At 42.2% G+C, this 14,921-nt stretch overlaps 2 protein-coding genes across 2 annotated transcripts; one reads left to right on the forward strand and one right to left on the reverse strand.

Annotated features, from left to right (window-relative positions):
* Positions 1-25: 25 nt before the first annotated feature.
* On the reverse strand, positions 26-4,847 carry slc25a35 (solute carrier family 25 member 35). Its single transcript, XM_061751034.1, has 5 exons — positions 4,164-4,847; positions 3,224-3,289; positions 2,854-3,006; positions 1,403-1,537; positions 26-1,132 (listed from the first exon to the last, which is right to left on the reverse strand). The coding sequence occupies exons 1-5, from the start codon at positions 4,548-4,550 to the stop codon at positions 962-964; spliced, it is 912 nt and encodes a 303-aa protein (XP_061607018.1). The 5' UTR covers positions 4,551-4,847; the 3' UTR covers positions 26-961.
* Positions 4,848-7,669: 2,822 nt separating this feature from the next.
* On the forward strand, positions 7,670-12,540 carry grk1b (G protein-coupled receptor kinase 1 b). The gene is given in 11 exon segments (XM_061751039.1): positions 7,670-7,736; positions 7,739-8,244; positions 8,744-8,865; positions 9,346-9,376; positions 9,378-9,510; positions 10,105-10,188; positions 10,265-10,305; positions 10,307-10,390; positions 10,475-10,676; positions 11,865-11,908; positions 11,910-12,540. Coding segments are annotated over 11 exon segments (1,527 nt in total). The 3' UTR covers positions 12,123-12,540.
* The last annotated feature ends 2,381 nt before the right edge of the window (positions 12,541-14,921 follow it).

Here is a 14,921-nt window from a genome sequence, read left to right on the forward strand (position 1 = left end):
AAAAAGCTAAACATTCATGAGAGTATCAGGTCAAAAGATGATTTATTTGCGTTTCTTGACCCCTGTCCACAAATAGTAGTTTCCCCAATCTAGACAGAGGAGTTGGCATCACATTCAATTGACATGTTGCTGCATGTAACAGCTATTTAGTAGTACAGTTAGAAGGCAAATGTGCTTAAAGCCAACACTACACTAACTTCACAGTTGCTAATCTGATTTGATTTCAAAAAAATTTTAATAAAAAGGCTAAGCAACAGCATAACAGGAATTTCCTTAATGTTTCATTATTCAGTAATGTCTGGAAAGGTGTGTTTGAAATCTAGCTACATGAATGCTAATTCCACACGTAAATTGTACGGTACATTACTAAGTCACCCAAAGAAAAAGGCTTCCAGAACACAAAAGGATGCACAGTATTATCAATGTATAAAAGTACTGATACTGGTGTAGCAAATAGGTCAAGCCTTTGTTGTGAACATTAGTCATGTATTTTACAGTAAAAAAAAATAAAAACCTTTTAACAATTTGCCGATGATAAAGCAGTTCATGATGGCACTATGTCCATGAAACGGGAGTTCAAAATGATTTTCACAAATATGAAATCTCTGGAGACGTAGTTGGAACCAGTGGGATTCTTTTTTTTTTTTTTGCAGGCTTTGCTCGGTTGGCATAGAATGATATGTAATGTTGGAGGTAGCACGCCACTAGTATGGCCATCCACTCAACTTGAACAGTCGTGAGCCACATTTGATGCGGTCAAGGGGCTGAGCATTGTACATAAAAGTGTGCAACATTTTTCACGCGACTGTGGTTCTTTTTAAATATTAACCTTCCTCTCAAGAGAAAGAAAAACACGCCCTGGTTTTTCTTTAACCTCATAATATAATTTACTCATTTAATGAGAATTCCTTGAAACCTGTGGCTCGCAGCATCACGAATCACCATTTCCAACTTCCCGGTGTTATCTGAACGGCTGGTACAATTTGCGCAGTTCATCCCAAAAGAACAAGGAAAGAATGGTGTGAGGACCAATCCGGAAATAAGACGCTCCCAAACCTTTGTAGAGTCCCGTTAGGCCCTCCCTTTTCAGGGTCTTAGAAAAGCAGTCGGTAAAGCCTTTGTAAAGCAGCCCCTAAAAGGATGAAAAAGGAACTTTTAACTTGGATACAAATTTGATCATTATATTGTATATGAAAGTGTAATGCTTTTTTTCTGTTATTAATGTATTTGCAACTGTCAGTTAAATGCAGGTACATATTGACAAATGTCTCTATGGATTAAAAAAAACAAAAAACAACCTCCTAACCTTAGCAGGAACCTGGCTTTTACTCAAACCAAGTAAACACATGCCCGTCTTCGGTAATGATTCATTCATGCATTCCCGCGGCCGGCGAGCGCTCACCTTGCCCCGCTGATCCACCGGCTGGTTGTAGAGCCGCGTGCTCACCACGTCGAAAGGCGTCATGGCCAGCACCACCGCCACGCTGCTGATCATGCCGGCGCTCAGCGCCACCAACCAGCTGTCCTTTGCAAACACCTGAGGAGGATGAAAGAAAGAAAGAAAGAAAGACAAGAAAAAAAACGTTACATTCTAACAGAGTCCAGGAAAAAAAGACCTGAACTATGTCGACCAGGGGTGTGAAATGTTTTTATTTCGTCGTAGGAAACGTCGTAGTTTGGGGTCACCGCCCAGGTGTTGGTTTTATTCGCCACGGGTGTAACAGTACAAACACAAAATACGGTTTGGTGCATACGTTACATTTTAGGTCAGGTTTGGATCGCGTTGGGTGCAGTAAGGGAATAAAATGAAAAACAAACTGCTTATGTTTTGTATAAACCGGAACACGTTCCAAATGAAACAACTTAAATCTTTTCTTTTTAGGAAAGTGCAATTGTTTGTCCTTTTTTTTTTTTAAAAAGAAATGAAGAATGCAGAGAAGTGCAAAACTAAAAGTTTGAACAGTGTGAATTATTATGCTATAGAGACTAATAATAATAATTTGTAATTGCTTTGGCTCTATCTGAAGAGCATGGGAGAAACTTTTCAAATGCTGTTGGGAGTTGCGTTTCTTTGTCAGCGAAAAAAAATAAAATGAAAAATTCGGCTAGGCATCATGTCTGTGAGCCAGAAGTTGAGCTCCACCGTGTTCGTTTGTGGGCCATACAAAAGGCCGTTGGGAGTACCGGATCTGGCCCGCGGGCCTTGAGTTTGACACCTGTGTTGTAGGCATTGCTATGCAACTCGCTAGCGCAGTGAATACTGTACTTCTATTATTAGTATCTATGCCCACTCACACCCATTGACACGTTTTCCCTGTCTTCAACGGTTTAGTTGGACGGGAGGTGGAAACCCGCAGCACCATCCAAACTATTTGACCTTTGACCCAACAGCTTGAGTGAGCCGTTCTTGCTATATTCAAAAGAAATATAACAAAAGCAGTGTGGTTAATTAATAGAAAGAAAAGGGTGTGTTTCTGTGAGGAAGAGGACAGACAGCTCTGACTAGTTTGACCAGTTCCATGAGGGAGGGGGGAAAGGGGAAGTGGTCTAACGACGCTCGTGTCATTGTCACTCATGTTGTTTTGAGAAGCCGTTAAATTTGCGGCCTGGAAACTCTTGCCGTCGCAGTTATGTAAGCTCTGTGTTTTCAGCCTGGGGGGGGGGGGGGTCGGGGAGGACACTGAGAGGCTTCACATTTCTGTTCCAGAAGGTTGCACTGCCCTGCAGCTTTGTCCCCGTTACAATAACCGCTTCCACTGAACGCCTGTCGACTGCAAACGATTTGACACTTGCACACCAACAGATATTTGAAAAGCCAAAACTGGCCGGCAAGTGGCCGTCACGTGTTCCTACCTGAAGATCAAGCACCAGCTCTTTGGCTGAGGAGAAGGTGGAGAGTTGAGACGCTGAGCCCACGCTGACCCTCGGTATGGCGGCGCTAGCGCCCCTCCACAGTCCTCGAATGCCGTGTTCCTTATAAATGGCCGCCAGCGCCTGGGACATTCCCTTTTGGAGGAGGAACGGAAACGTCGGGACACATATTGAGATTCCGGACGAATTTCATTATTCCCCGGTGGGTTTCCCAACCTTTATGGAGCTGAGGCCCATATTTGACATTAGAGCAAACCTTTTGTTACATTTTTTGGTTTGGTGGCGTACCACGACATTTTTGGCTCCATAAAGGTTAGGAAACATTGCATATAATCTCCAGTATGTGTGGTACCTGGTGTTTGTGCTGGTGTCCCACCGCAATGGAGGCAGAAGACTGACTCTGCAAATGAGTCTTTACCTGTCGCACAGGAAAAATAGATACAATTTCCTGGATTGATAGTTTAAGACGTAAATACACCACAAATTATCACCCCCAAAATACTTCAATATCATTTCAAACTCATCTTACATTACCCTTAAAAATAAATGCCGATGATTTGAAGGTGGGCATGTGTGTGCACATACAGCGAAGGAACTCCCACTAACAACCCAGGCTATATTTAGCTCTGCCTCGACATACAAAGATGTCTCTCAGTCGAGATGTACTACTTCGATGTACTACTTCCTTGGTGGGTTGTCACTACCGAAGCTTTTTACAATCGATTGCCATTTTAGGGGGAAAAAAAAAAAAAGGCCAACTGCCATTGAGCTCACGCATGCTTATCATGTTATATCAATATTGCACATACACTAACAGCGTCTTAAAATCACTTCCAGACACTCCTTTGTCGTTTTTGGCAAAATGTATCATTGGCGCAACACTGCACCCGTCTGCAATGAATGTCCGTGTGAAAAAACGGATTCCGGCAGCGAAAACGTGTTTCCGGGAGGAACTTTTCCCTGAATTAGCCAGTCCCGCAATGATCACGTTAACTGTCTGAATTAAGATGTTTTTTAAAATCAATTTCAGTGCTGAAATGAAATGAATTGGTCAAACGACACCCAGAGGCCCACGTGACGGCACGCTGAAGAGGCCTATTACTACTTTCCTATTAACCAGGGATTTGGCGCCATCTGGTGGCGTCTCGGAGCGTTGCAGAGAGGGAGGGTAAACCGCAAATAGGTGAATCTGTGAATATGAAGGCGGGTGTTCCCTGTAAAGTCAGGTACGATCTCGAGTACATAATTGAATATTTGAAGAGCCTGAGGATGAGGATGAGGACGCTACTGACCAAATAGACGGGGCTGCCCATCACAGCTCCCGCCACACCCGCCGCCGCTCCAGCTGCGACGGTCTTGGGTCCGCTGACCCTTCCATCCGTGTGGATGTAGCCCGAGGACTCGATGACGGCGTACGAGCCCAGCCGGACTCCGTTCATACAAAACTGATACCACAGTCCGGGCACGAGGCCTTTCTGCAAGCCGGCCACGCCGTCCACTTTGGCGATGGTGTAGAACGCGTGGAAGACATTACGGTAATAAACCCGATAGCTGCCCCGGCTCTTGAGCTCTCCTTGCAGCTGCATGCGAGTCTTGACCACCTCCAGCGGGTTGGTCACCAGGCACGCGCCGCACGCCGCCGCTCCGCTCAGCAGGAAGTCCATCATCATCATCATCATGTGACACCTACTTCTCTAGTGGACCGGGTTGTCCTTCATGCCGGGCGGCGACGGCGAGCTCTCCTCCCCTTCCACTCTAAACACAGCCGAGAGAAACATCATGGCCAACGGACGCGCATGCGCACCGGCCGCCATCACTCCGCGCGAGCTTGCTTCACGGACACCTCACCAAATCGTAATTCTTAGTAACGCTAGCCAAATGAAACGGCACATTCGGCGCTATGGTCCCCGACTGAGTTTATAATTCAGTCCCTCGTATGTCGACTCACACATTGCACGTTATAATTTGCACACTAACCAAAAGATATTCCTTTTTTTTTTTTTTTTTTTTTTTTTTTTTTTTTTTTTTTTTTTTTTTTTTTACATCCGCAAAGTTATTTGACACCTGAGAACAACAGTTATTACGAAGCTGGAAATTGAATGTCAGACGGTAATCACTCAAATGAATCCAATCAAAGTGGTATTACGTTCCTCACCAACCGGAAATCCAGCGCGCCTCTTCTTAGCCGGTAGCCAATGAAAACAGTCGGTTCGCGTATTGTTCAGTGAGCCTCGCTGCTATTGGTCGAGCGTCAGCTTGTTCAGACCGCTGCAAAACGATCAATTTCTATCATTAGGAAAGTTTCAGTAAAATTAACAGCTTTGTTTTTGTTTTATTCTATATAAAAAATAGCAATATAACTCCCAAATACAAATATTAATACAAATATCCTTTACATTTAATCTGGAAGTTCATTTGCAGGTGAGTTGGTTGTGGGGGGTTGGCAATTTGCTTGTGCCACCATAATAGGATTTTTCTCTCTTGCACAGCATGAATTCAAGCAAAAGTACTGGCGAATTGCAAGGGATCATACTGACAGCTGCTGTATTTCACCACTCTAGTGAAGCTAAATAAAGTCAGCAAAATATAAAAAAAAAACACACCTGCCAGACCAACGCAATGCAGTTCTGGACACCTGCAAAGAACAACTGCAAAAATAAATGAATTGTTCAAACATGTGAAATCGGATTTGATTTTGTGTTGGAGGCATGAATGCACCTGCTGTGGCCATTCTCAGATGCGATAATAATTTCAGTCATTAAACGATGAGGGACTCTATTTTTGCCTTTTACAATGCAGATATTTACTGTTTTGTAAATTGTAACAATAAAGCAAATCTTCTAAAATGTTTGGTCTTTGTCACTGAGCTGGATTAAACGGGAATAGAGAATCTGGTTCACCATTATACACTCTTTAAATAGGGTTTGTGTTCATGTTTTCTGAACGGGCCTGTAATCAAGTTGAAAGGAAAATCAGCTAAAATTGCGCGGTATTGTTTTTTTCCCATTGAGATCTTTGAAGTCACATTCATAATGTATTTGATGAGAACGGCCTACTTCATCTTACTTTATTATGAAGGTACTTCACAAGTAATTCTGCCTAAATTTCAATGTAACCATACACCACTATAAAACACTGATTATTAAAATGGAGTAATACCAAGCTGCCTCGTCTTCAGGCGCCCGTTTTGGATGTGACTCCAAATAAGTAAACGCGCATTCTACTCGTTACATTAATAGCTTCTGTCAAGTGGCCTGTGTAATCCCGGCCAGCAAATGAAGCACCGAACTGGATTTCAGGTGAACGGTAACGCTCCGGCTGATGTGAGGCGAGGTGGAGACGGGCCACAAAGTAGACCTGCTGCATCTTTACTTCCTGTGGTTGATGGCGGAACAAAGGGCAACACAAATAATAATAAGTTGGTCATCGTTTGACTGCGGCAGCGAGTTAAGGTGAGTGCCACTCAATATTCGTCGACATGGATGTGAACTATTGAGGGGAATAAAGGGATTCAATATTTGATGGGCGACATTGCTGCTGAATCTTTCATGAGAAATAAGATTGAATCATTAGAAATGTAATCCCTAAAATCTTCAATTAAACACAAATATGTTGTACATTATTTAGCATTACAAATAAAAGAATTTAGCATATATAAAGAGGCACCGTCAAGAATTTGCATGCAAAAACTCTCACTTGTGCTCCTCTACGTAAATACCGCAAATTGAAAATACGATTTTCTAAGGCCTCTGAGAATCGTCATCAGTTTCACCTAAAAGCCACAAAGAATGACTGCATGGGTAGTGCATGAAAAGTAGATACAGTTCCAGTGGTACATTGCTTTACATTTGATGGATATTGTTTGCGTCATCATAAAATGCACGCACATTGATACAGGATGGATGATAGGATTAGATTGGTTCAAAAAGTCAATCCAAGAATGTGGGTTAATTAGCGCTGAGGCGAATCATCTGTAAATCTCAAGTATCAACAGTCAGTGTTAATTGGATTATGCGGAAAGAGGGAAGCACCTGCAGTATCACTTGCCACAAGTCTTAAATAAAGAAGCCGCTTTTCCGGTTCTATTTTGTTGCTGGGAGATATTTCGCACGGAGGGAACAATATGACAAACTGTCTCAATTGGGAATACGTGCACAGTGAAGGAAGCTCAATAAAACAATACTCTCAGTTGATTTAGTCTTTGAACAGCAGAGTGCAGCACGGCGCTAGTTACTGTGTTCTCCTCCTCGTTCAGAAAAATCCAGTGAGAGCTGATTGCCGACGACATGCAGTCCACTCACTGGCCTAAGCAACATGTGCTACAGCTGCACAAATGAAAGCGATCCAATGCAGAAGATCAAAAATCTGCCGTTACAAAGATAATATTGCTCAGTTTTCATCGGCACTATCAATGCCGATGGGGAATGCAGTTTACAATTATTATTGTGGTTGTAGTTCCCCGTGGTGCGCAACTGTACTGCATTACACTGAGATTTTCTATGGTTTTAGATACGTTGTTTAGCATGATATGGGTAAAATATTAATAGCAATACCGTTTTACACCACTGCACATTACAGCCCCAAGCGGAAAACCGCGATATTGAGTCGTAACTAACAGGAGCAGGAGCAGGAAAAAGCAAAGCTCCTCAATAGTGAAAATGGAAAAGTGAGACTATAGCATGATTAGCGCTTACATTCAACTACATCTCAGTTCACGCAGTCACACGTTCACACAGTATAATTGGATTGTTGGGCTTCTTCATCCTTCTTGTTCGTTGCAGACAAAAATTGAGGAATCATGGAGATCGGCGGTTTGGAGACAGTGGTGGCCAACTCGGCGTACGTGTCGGCCCGAGGAAGCGTGGATGGCCCGTCGGCAAGCGGCTCTTCCAGCAGTTTCTGGAGAGCGAGGCCACCCGCAAAACCGCCGGAGAGCTGTGGAAGGACATCGAAGACTACGCCATCTGCCAAGAAAAGGACAGAGTACAGAAGGCTCAAAAAATGGTCAATAAATACTACGAGTCGGCGTCAAAGAACTTCTGCAGCTTCCTGGAAGAGAAGGCTGTCACCCGAGTGAAGGAGGACTTCAAAAATGTCCACGGTGACTTATTCAAAGAGAGCGAGAAACAGCTCCTCAAACACCTGGAGACAAAGGCCGTGGACGGCTTTAAGCTGAGCATGTACTTCCTGCGTTACGTTCAGTTCAAGTGGTTGGAGGCGCAACCCGTCGACGAGGAGTGGTTCATGGACTTCAGGGTCCTTGGCAAGGGAGGTTTCGGCGAAGTGTACGCTTGTCAGGCTAAGGCTACGGGTAAAATGTACGCCAATAAAAAACTGGATAAGAAGAGGCTGAAGAAACGCAAAGGCTACGAGGTAAAGCGCTGATGTACACAGGAGGCCGAGATGAACTTCATAGCTCATAAGAAAACAAGAAATAAGAGAGTCCATTCCCAGGCCAGAGCGCAGAGGTTTACGTTCTACTATGACGGCTGAGTGCAAAGAACCTTGCGACTCTTTTAAAGACGCCGCAAAGCAGCTCAGCGTAGTGCCATTGAAGGATTATGGATTATGATACTATAGCGAAACACTGCAAAAATTCTTCTACTTACTAGCCCGTTATTACTTTTCGAAAAGGCAGATGTTCATTCTCCCAGCAAGAGAGTGATTCGACTTAAAAGTAGTTACCAACAGGAAACCACAGAACGATTGTGAACATTGAGTCGCTACTCAATCACAAGGGAAGAAAACTCAGCTATGTGAACCACTATACTACTAATGGCTCTCCTCAAAACATTTTTGCAGGTGTGCAGGGTGACAATGTTCGTTCGTCCTTTTCTCCATTCTAATGGTGTTCTTACTTTTCCATGTCTAGGGCGCGATTGTGGAGAAGCGTATCCTTGCCAAAGTCCACAGTCGCTTCATTGTGTCGCTGGCGTACGCCTTCCAGACCAAGACTGACCTCTGCCTGGTTATGACTATCATGAATGGTGGGGATCTCAGGAGCTTCATTCAAACACTGACCACAGCCCTATACACACACACACACACACACACACACACACACAAACACATGATTCCAAAATCATTTCATGTCACTTTTTTGGCATCTGCACATATTGCACGTGCCAGAAACAGCTACTGAGTCTTCACTAAAGCTAACACGCATGTTTTGGGGCTGTTGGAAGAAGCCGGAGAAGATGAAGAAGACCCATGCAAGCATAGGGAAAACACGCAAAAACTCTATAGTATACCAGTAATGGACTAGGAGGGAGACGTGTTCATCGTGATGCCCCCACTTCGCTCACGTCTGCTAATTAGTTCAAGGATAGATAAACCCTGCAGCTAATATCCACACTAGGCCGTCGAGTGCGTCACACTTTAAGTCAGACAGTAAGAGTACTTAAGAGGCTAAAGACGTCTTTGTAGCAATATTCATTTCGTTTACGGCATCGCTGCATAATGTGCTCCGTCGTCCCTTAGGTTTCATATGTACAACGTGGATGAAAAAAAATCCTGATTTCACTGAGAAGAGAGCGTCTTTCTACACAGCGCAGATCATCTGTGGGCTGGAACACCTTCACCAGCACAGGATCATCTACAGAGACCTGAAGCCGGAGAACGTGCTGCTAGATGATGCAGGTGAAATATTACCCGTGTTCTTCTTTCATTTCAACCAAAGGCAGTTGCTTCAACAAAACAAACAAACAAACAAAAAACAATCTGTTGCCCTAATGACAATGACTTAACATTTTGGGTTCAATGCACTAACTTCCTGAAGTCCACACCATCAGAAACAGAAACAGTGATGATGTCTTGCACAAAGGCACCTTGTCGGAAGTCGGGAAACAGACTCGCATCTCTCCATTTGTATTCTTGTCCGCAATAGGACCTGTTGCGAAGGACAATGTATCCCCCATAGGACAAATTGTGAACTTTACCGAAACATTCAACTGAACACGACAAGGGGCTGCACCTATCGAATGTCTATTGATTATTATACTGATTATCCCACCAATTAATCGAGTAAAAACAAAAACAAAAACGTTTTTTTTCAAATGTAAAATGATAGCAAACTCTGGACATTTTGTCTTTTACGCACTCTTTCCTGCTGGCTTGCCACCATCGCGGCAACGTTTGTCTACACGGAGTCGACAGTTACATTAGCCCGTGTGGAAAAATGAACACTGTGAAGCTTTCAGGTCCAGATTTTGCGTTGACTTTGTTATCACTCAGGACACGTCCGCCTGTCAGATTTGGGCCTGGCTGTCGAGCTTCCACCAGGAAAAGACAAAATGTCTGGTTATGCAGGAACTCCAGGTAAGTGGAAAAAGTCTCTCTTAAACTGTACCGTCCTGTTTGTGAGCCTTCACGATGCCATTAAATGGTTGAATAGGTTTCATGGCTCCAGAGCTGCTCCAGAAAAAAGAATACGACTAACTCAGTGGATGATTTCACTCTGGGAGTGACTCTGTTTGAGATGATCGCAGCCAAAGGACCCTTCAGAATACGAGGAGAGAAGGTAGAGGACACAGCCAAGAGATGGATCAGGAGTCTTTTACATTGAAAAGCTATCAAATGATTTGCTAATTGGGCCTTTCTTCAGGTGGAGAATGACGAGGTGGCGCGCAGAATTTTGAACGATCCGGTGCCGTACACGCCCAACTTCAGCGAAGAATGTAAAGCTATTTGTGAAGGCTTGATGGAAAAGGATCCAGGGAAACACCTCGGGTTCAGGAACAACGAGCGCGCTGAGCTCAAGAGCCAAGCCTTCCTCAAGGACATCAATTGGGGACGTCTCGAGGCTGGTGAGCTCTTCCACAAAATTATCAGCACACTTCAGGTCTGCACTATAAACGTCAACATGTTTACCTTATCTGTGAAGATAAACTGATTAAGGTCAGCTCACTGAAACTCCATCAACTGTTGAAGGTTTGATTTAAAGTGAAAGCGTGAACACCCAGCATATAAAGTCAGTGGCCACAACATTAGGGACACCGGAACAATCAAATGCTTGCAATTATTTCTGCCTTCATGAAGATAGAAATGCTTACTGTTGATTGACACTGTAACAGAGGTATTATTTCAAAATGTGTTTATGATTATAGTTGCAATGTAGAATGGCACTGCACTGCATACTGAGAGGTGTTTCTCAAGAATGTCACCGAAACATTGAGCTAAAGTTCCAGCCTAAAGAGCACGCGTGTTACTGACGCACGCTTCTAATATTTCCATAATAATAAACACTCGGTGACAGTTTCAGACAAGAGTGAGCATGATATTTATATTTCTGAAGGAGTGGTGGGCAAAATATGGCGCGCTCTGTTCTTGAATCCATCCAACTGCGCATTTACATTATCAAGAGTCCTATAATATCAGTTGAAGTAATGTTGGCATTTTTCCTAAAATTATTTATAAAAATGTATTGGAAATTCAAAATGTGTGTATTTTCTACCCATTCATTTCATTAAATGATTGGTTGATAATAGTATTATAATACAATATTCGTTTTTTTTTTTGTTTTTTTTTACATATTCACTTTGCATTTATATTCTTAAACCATTGATGCATTAATTAAATTAATTTTAAAAAACAATTACAAAATAATGATAATAATTTGAACTTTTTTTTTTTTTTTAACCTGATCTTAAAATTATAATCAAGGTGGCCCTTGAGCATTTGCCCATTGTGCAGGTGCACCCAATCAACTCAAGTCAATTTTATTCATAGAGCACTATTAATAACTAAATCACAGTGGAGGTTGTCAAAGTGCTGTGTGAATAAATGAAATGGAACACAAAACATGAGAAAACTGAACATACCAAGTGCCATGCAGTGGAAGAGCATTTGGTTGTTCTGCCAGTCACTATACATCACTGGCATAGATGAACAAAGAGATATTTGTAATTAATACATACTTTTTATTCATAAATAATGATTTTTTTTTTCAAATATATATATATATTTTTAAATGAATGTCCTTTTTATCGACCCAGGTATGCTGCCGCCACCATTTGTCCCTGATCCCAGGACGGTCTACGGCCAAAGACATCGACGACGTGGGCGCCTTTAGCACCATCGAAGGCGTGGTCATGGATAGCAAGGACACGGAGTTCTTCGCCGACTTCGCTTCGGGCAACGTTCCGATGGGTGTGTTTGGAGAGTTGAACGTCTGGGCCGAGAACGGACAGCTGCCTAACGACCTCGACCCAAACTACGTGGAAGCCAAAGGTGGAGGGTGTGCGATTCTTTAAAGTAGAATGTTTTTTGGTTGTTGTTCATTTTGGTAAATAAGAGTGTCTAAATATCGAAAACATATGTCATTATAACGCAGTGCAGTTCTACAACTGTAAACAACAACAACAATAAAAACATGAATAAATTACTGCATCACTATTATTTAAATCAGCTCATTAATATCTTTGTAAAGATGTTTTTTTTTATTATTATTTAAATATTGCATTGGTTCTCATTAGACTGTGGATGTGAACCCAATCAAATGTCCAGTGAGTATAGAATAGCAATATTGTAGGTCTGTTTAACTATAATGATACTGTATAGATGTATAACTATGTATCCCATTATATAAAATGATGGTTAAAAAAAGGTTTAATGAGCAAAAACTTGTAATTATGCATTTCAGTGTCATATAAAATTCAAGTGTGTACTGTGTGCAGTATGAACTTTTTAAGCAGTATGTATTTAACACGAGTATAATGCATAACTAATGCTTCTATCAGATAGTAGCGCAATGAATACAAATAAGTGTTGCTCTTCACTGTTACCGTAAGTGTGCGGCTGTTGGTGCATGAGGAGCGGACCTGCAACGGAGGATTACAAATCAGCATGAGAGAATGCACGTCACGTGGAAATCTAATACAGGCCAACATTAGCATATTCCCTTTTTACTTTGTACAATGTATTTACAGTCAGGTCTCGGCTATCGTCGACTATTCTGGACACTAGCGTGTACAAATTAGTGATGCACTTCCTTGTTTCCGCCAATTTTATGCCGGTCTTCAAATCACATTTGTGCACACCCGAGCGGCATAAAAAGTTGCAGTCACAGCAATGAATCACACAGATTTATTACACCGCGCACTGAAGCCGTGACCTCACCGAAACTCTTGTTACACGCTCAAATAATGACTGTTCCAAGGTATACACGCTATTTAAATATCGCTTGACTGCGAGTGCACTCAAAGCGCACCTTTTGCATACAATACTTGTCACAGACTGTATGCAGCTTTATTCTAATTCGATTGGACAAAGGACAGTTTCGCAACAAAGACAGTTAACTAACTCATCAATACCAGGGACAAATGAGACTGCAGAGCACAGACATGTTTTAAATGTCTCGTTGCTATTTTAATCAAAATACTCACCTGTACAGCAGGGGTGGGCAAACATTTGTGCACTAAGAGGGCCACATTTGATTTTTAAAACAGACAGATGGGCCAGGTCTTTCACGGATGAGGTAAAATACCAAAAAAAAATAAATAATAAAATTTAAAAAAAAATCAAACATATATTTACAATATGTTAACAATGCATTTATAAACTATACAAATATTTAGGTGTGTTATGTTTATTTGTAAGTCCGATGGCGTAGTGGTATTTTCGCCTGACTTCCGTGCAGGCTGTGTGGGTTCGGTGCCCGCTCAGCGATGGCGTGAATGCGAGTGCCAATGGTGATTGATTGGCGACCAATTCAGGGCGTATTCTGCCTTTTGCATGAAGTCGGACGGGATGGGCCGCCTTGAACAGGACAAGCTCGGCAGAAAACGGATGCATGGTTTTCATTTATTTCATATATTAAAATAATCACATTATTTTGAGTGGAATGGGAATTCATTCTCATTTCAAATTCATGTACAGTTAATTCATTTTTAAATAATTAGCTAATAATTTAGTTAACTACGTAAAACTGTTATGGAATACATATGTAAAATTGTTTATTTAAAAAAAATATATAATCATTTACAACCCCAATTCCAATGAAGTTGGGACATTGTTAAACATAAATAAAAACAGAATACAATGATTTGCAAATCATGTTTGACCTTCATTTAATTGAATACACTACAAAAACAAGATATTTAATGATCAAACTGATAAACTTGATTGTTTTTAGCAAATAATCATTAACTTAGAATTTTATGGCTGCAACACGTTCCAAAAAAGCTGGGACAGGGTCATGTTTACCACTGTGTTCCATCACCTTTTCTTTTAACAACATTCAAGAAACGTTTGGGAACTGAGGACACCAATTGTTGAAGCTTTGTAGGTGGAATTCTTTCCCATTCATGCTCGATGTACAGCTTCAGCTGTTCAACAGTCCGGGGTCTCCGTTGTCGTATTTTACGCTTCATAATGCGCCACACATTTCCAATGGGAGACAGGTCTGGACTGCAGGCAGGCCAGTCTAGTACCCGCACTCTTTTACTACGAAGCCACGCTGTGGTAACACTTGCAGAATGTGGTTTGGCATTGTCTTGCTGAAATAAGCAGGGGCGTCCATGAGAAAGAAGTTGCTTGGATGGCAGCATATGTTTCTTCAAAACCTGTATGTACCTTTCAGCATTTATGGCGCCTTCACAGATGTGTAAGTTACCCATGCCATTGGCACTAACATAGCCCCATACCATCACAGATGCTGGCTTTTCAACTTTGCGTCCATAACAGTCCAGATGGTTCTTTTCCTCGTTGGCCCGGAGGACACGACGTCCAGAATTTCCAAAAACAATTTGAAACGTGGACTCGTCGGACCACAGAACACTTTTCCACTTTGCATCGGTCCATCTTAGATGAGCTGGGGCCCAGAGAAGCCGGCGGCGTTTCTGGCTGTTGTTGATAAATGGCTTCTGCTTTGCATAGTAGAGTTTCAAGTTGCACTTACGGATGTAGCGCCGAACTGTATTTACTGACATTGGTTTTCTGAAGTGTTCCTGAGCCCATGTGGTGATATCCTTTACACATCGATGTCGGTTTTTGATGCAGTGCCGCCTGAGGGATCGAAGGTCACGGCTATTCAAAGTTGTTTTTCGGCCTTG

This window comes from Phyllopteryx taeniolatus, chromosome 17 (genome assembly GCF_024500385.1).
Source record: "Phyllopteryx taeniolatus isolate TA_2022b chromosome 17, UOR_Ptae_1.2, whole genome shotgun sequence".
In the NCBI taxonomy this organism is placed as follows: Eukaryota; Metazoa; Chordata; class Actinopteri; order Syngnathiformes; family Syngnathidae; genus Phyllopteryx; species Phyllopteryx taeniolatus.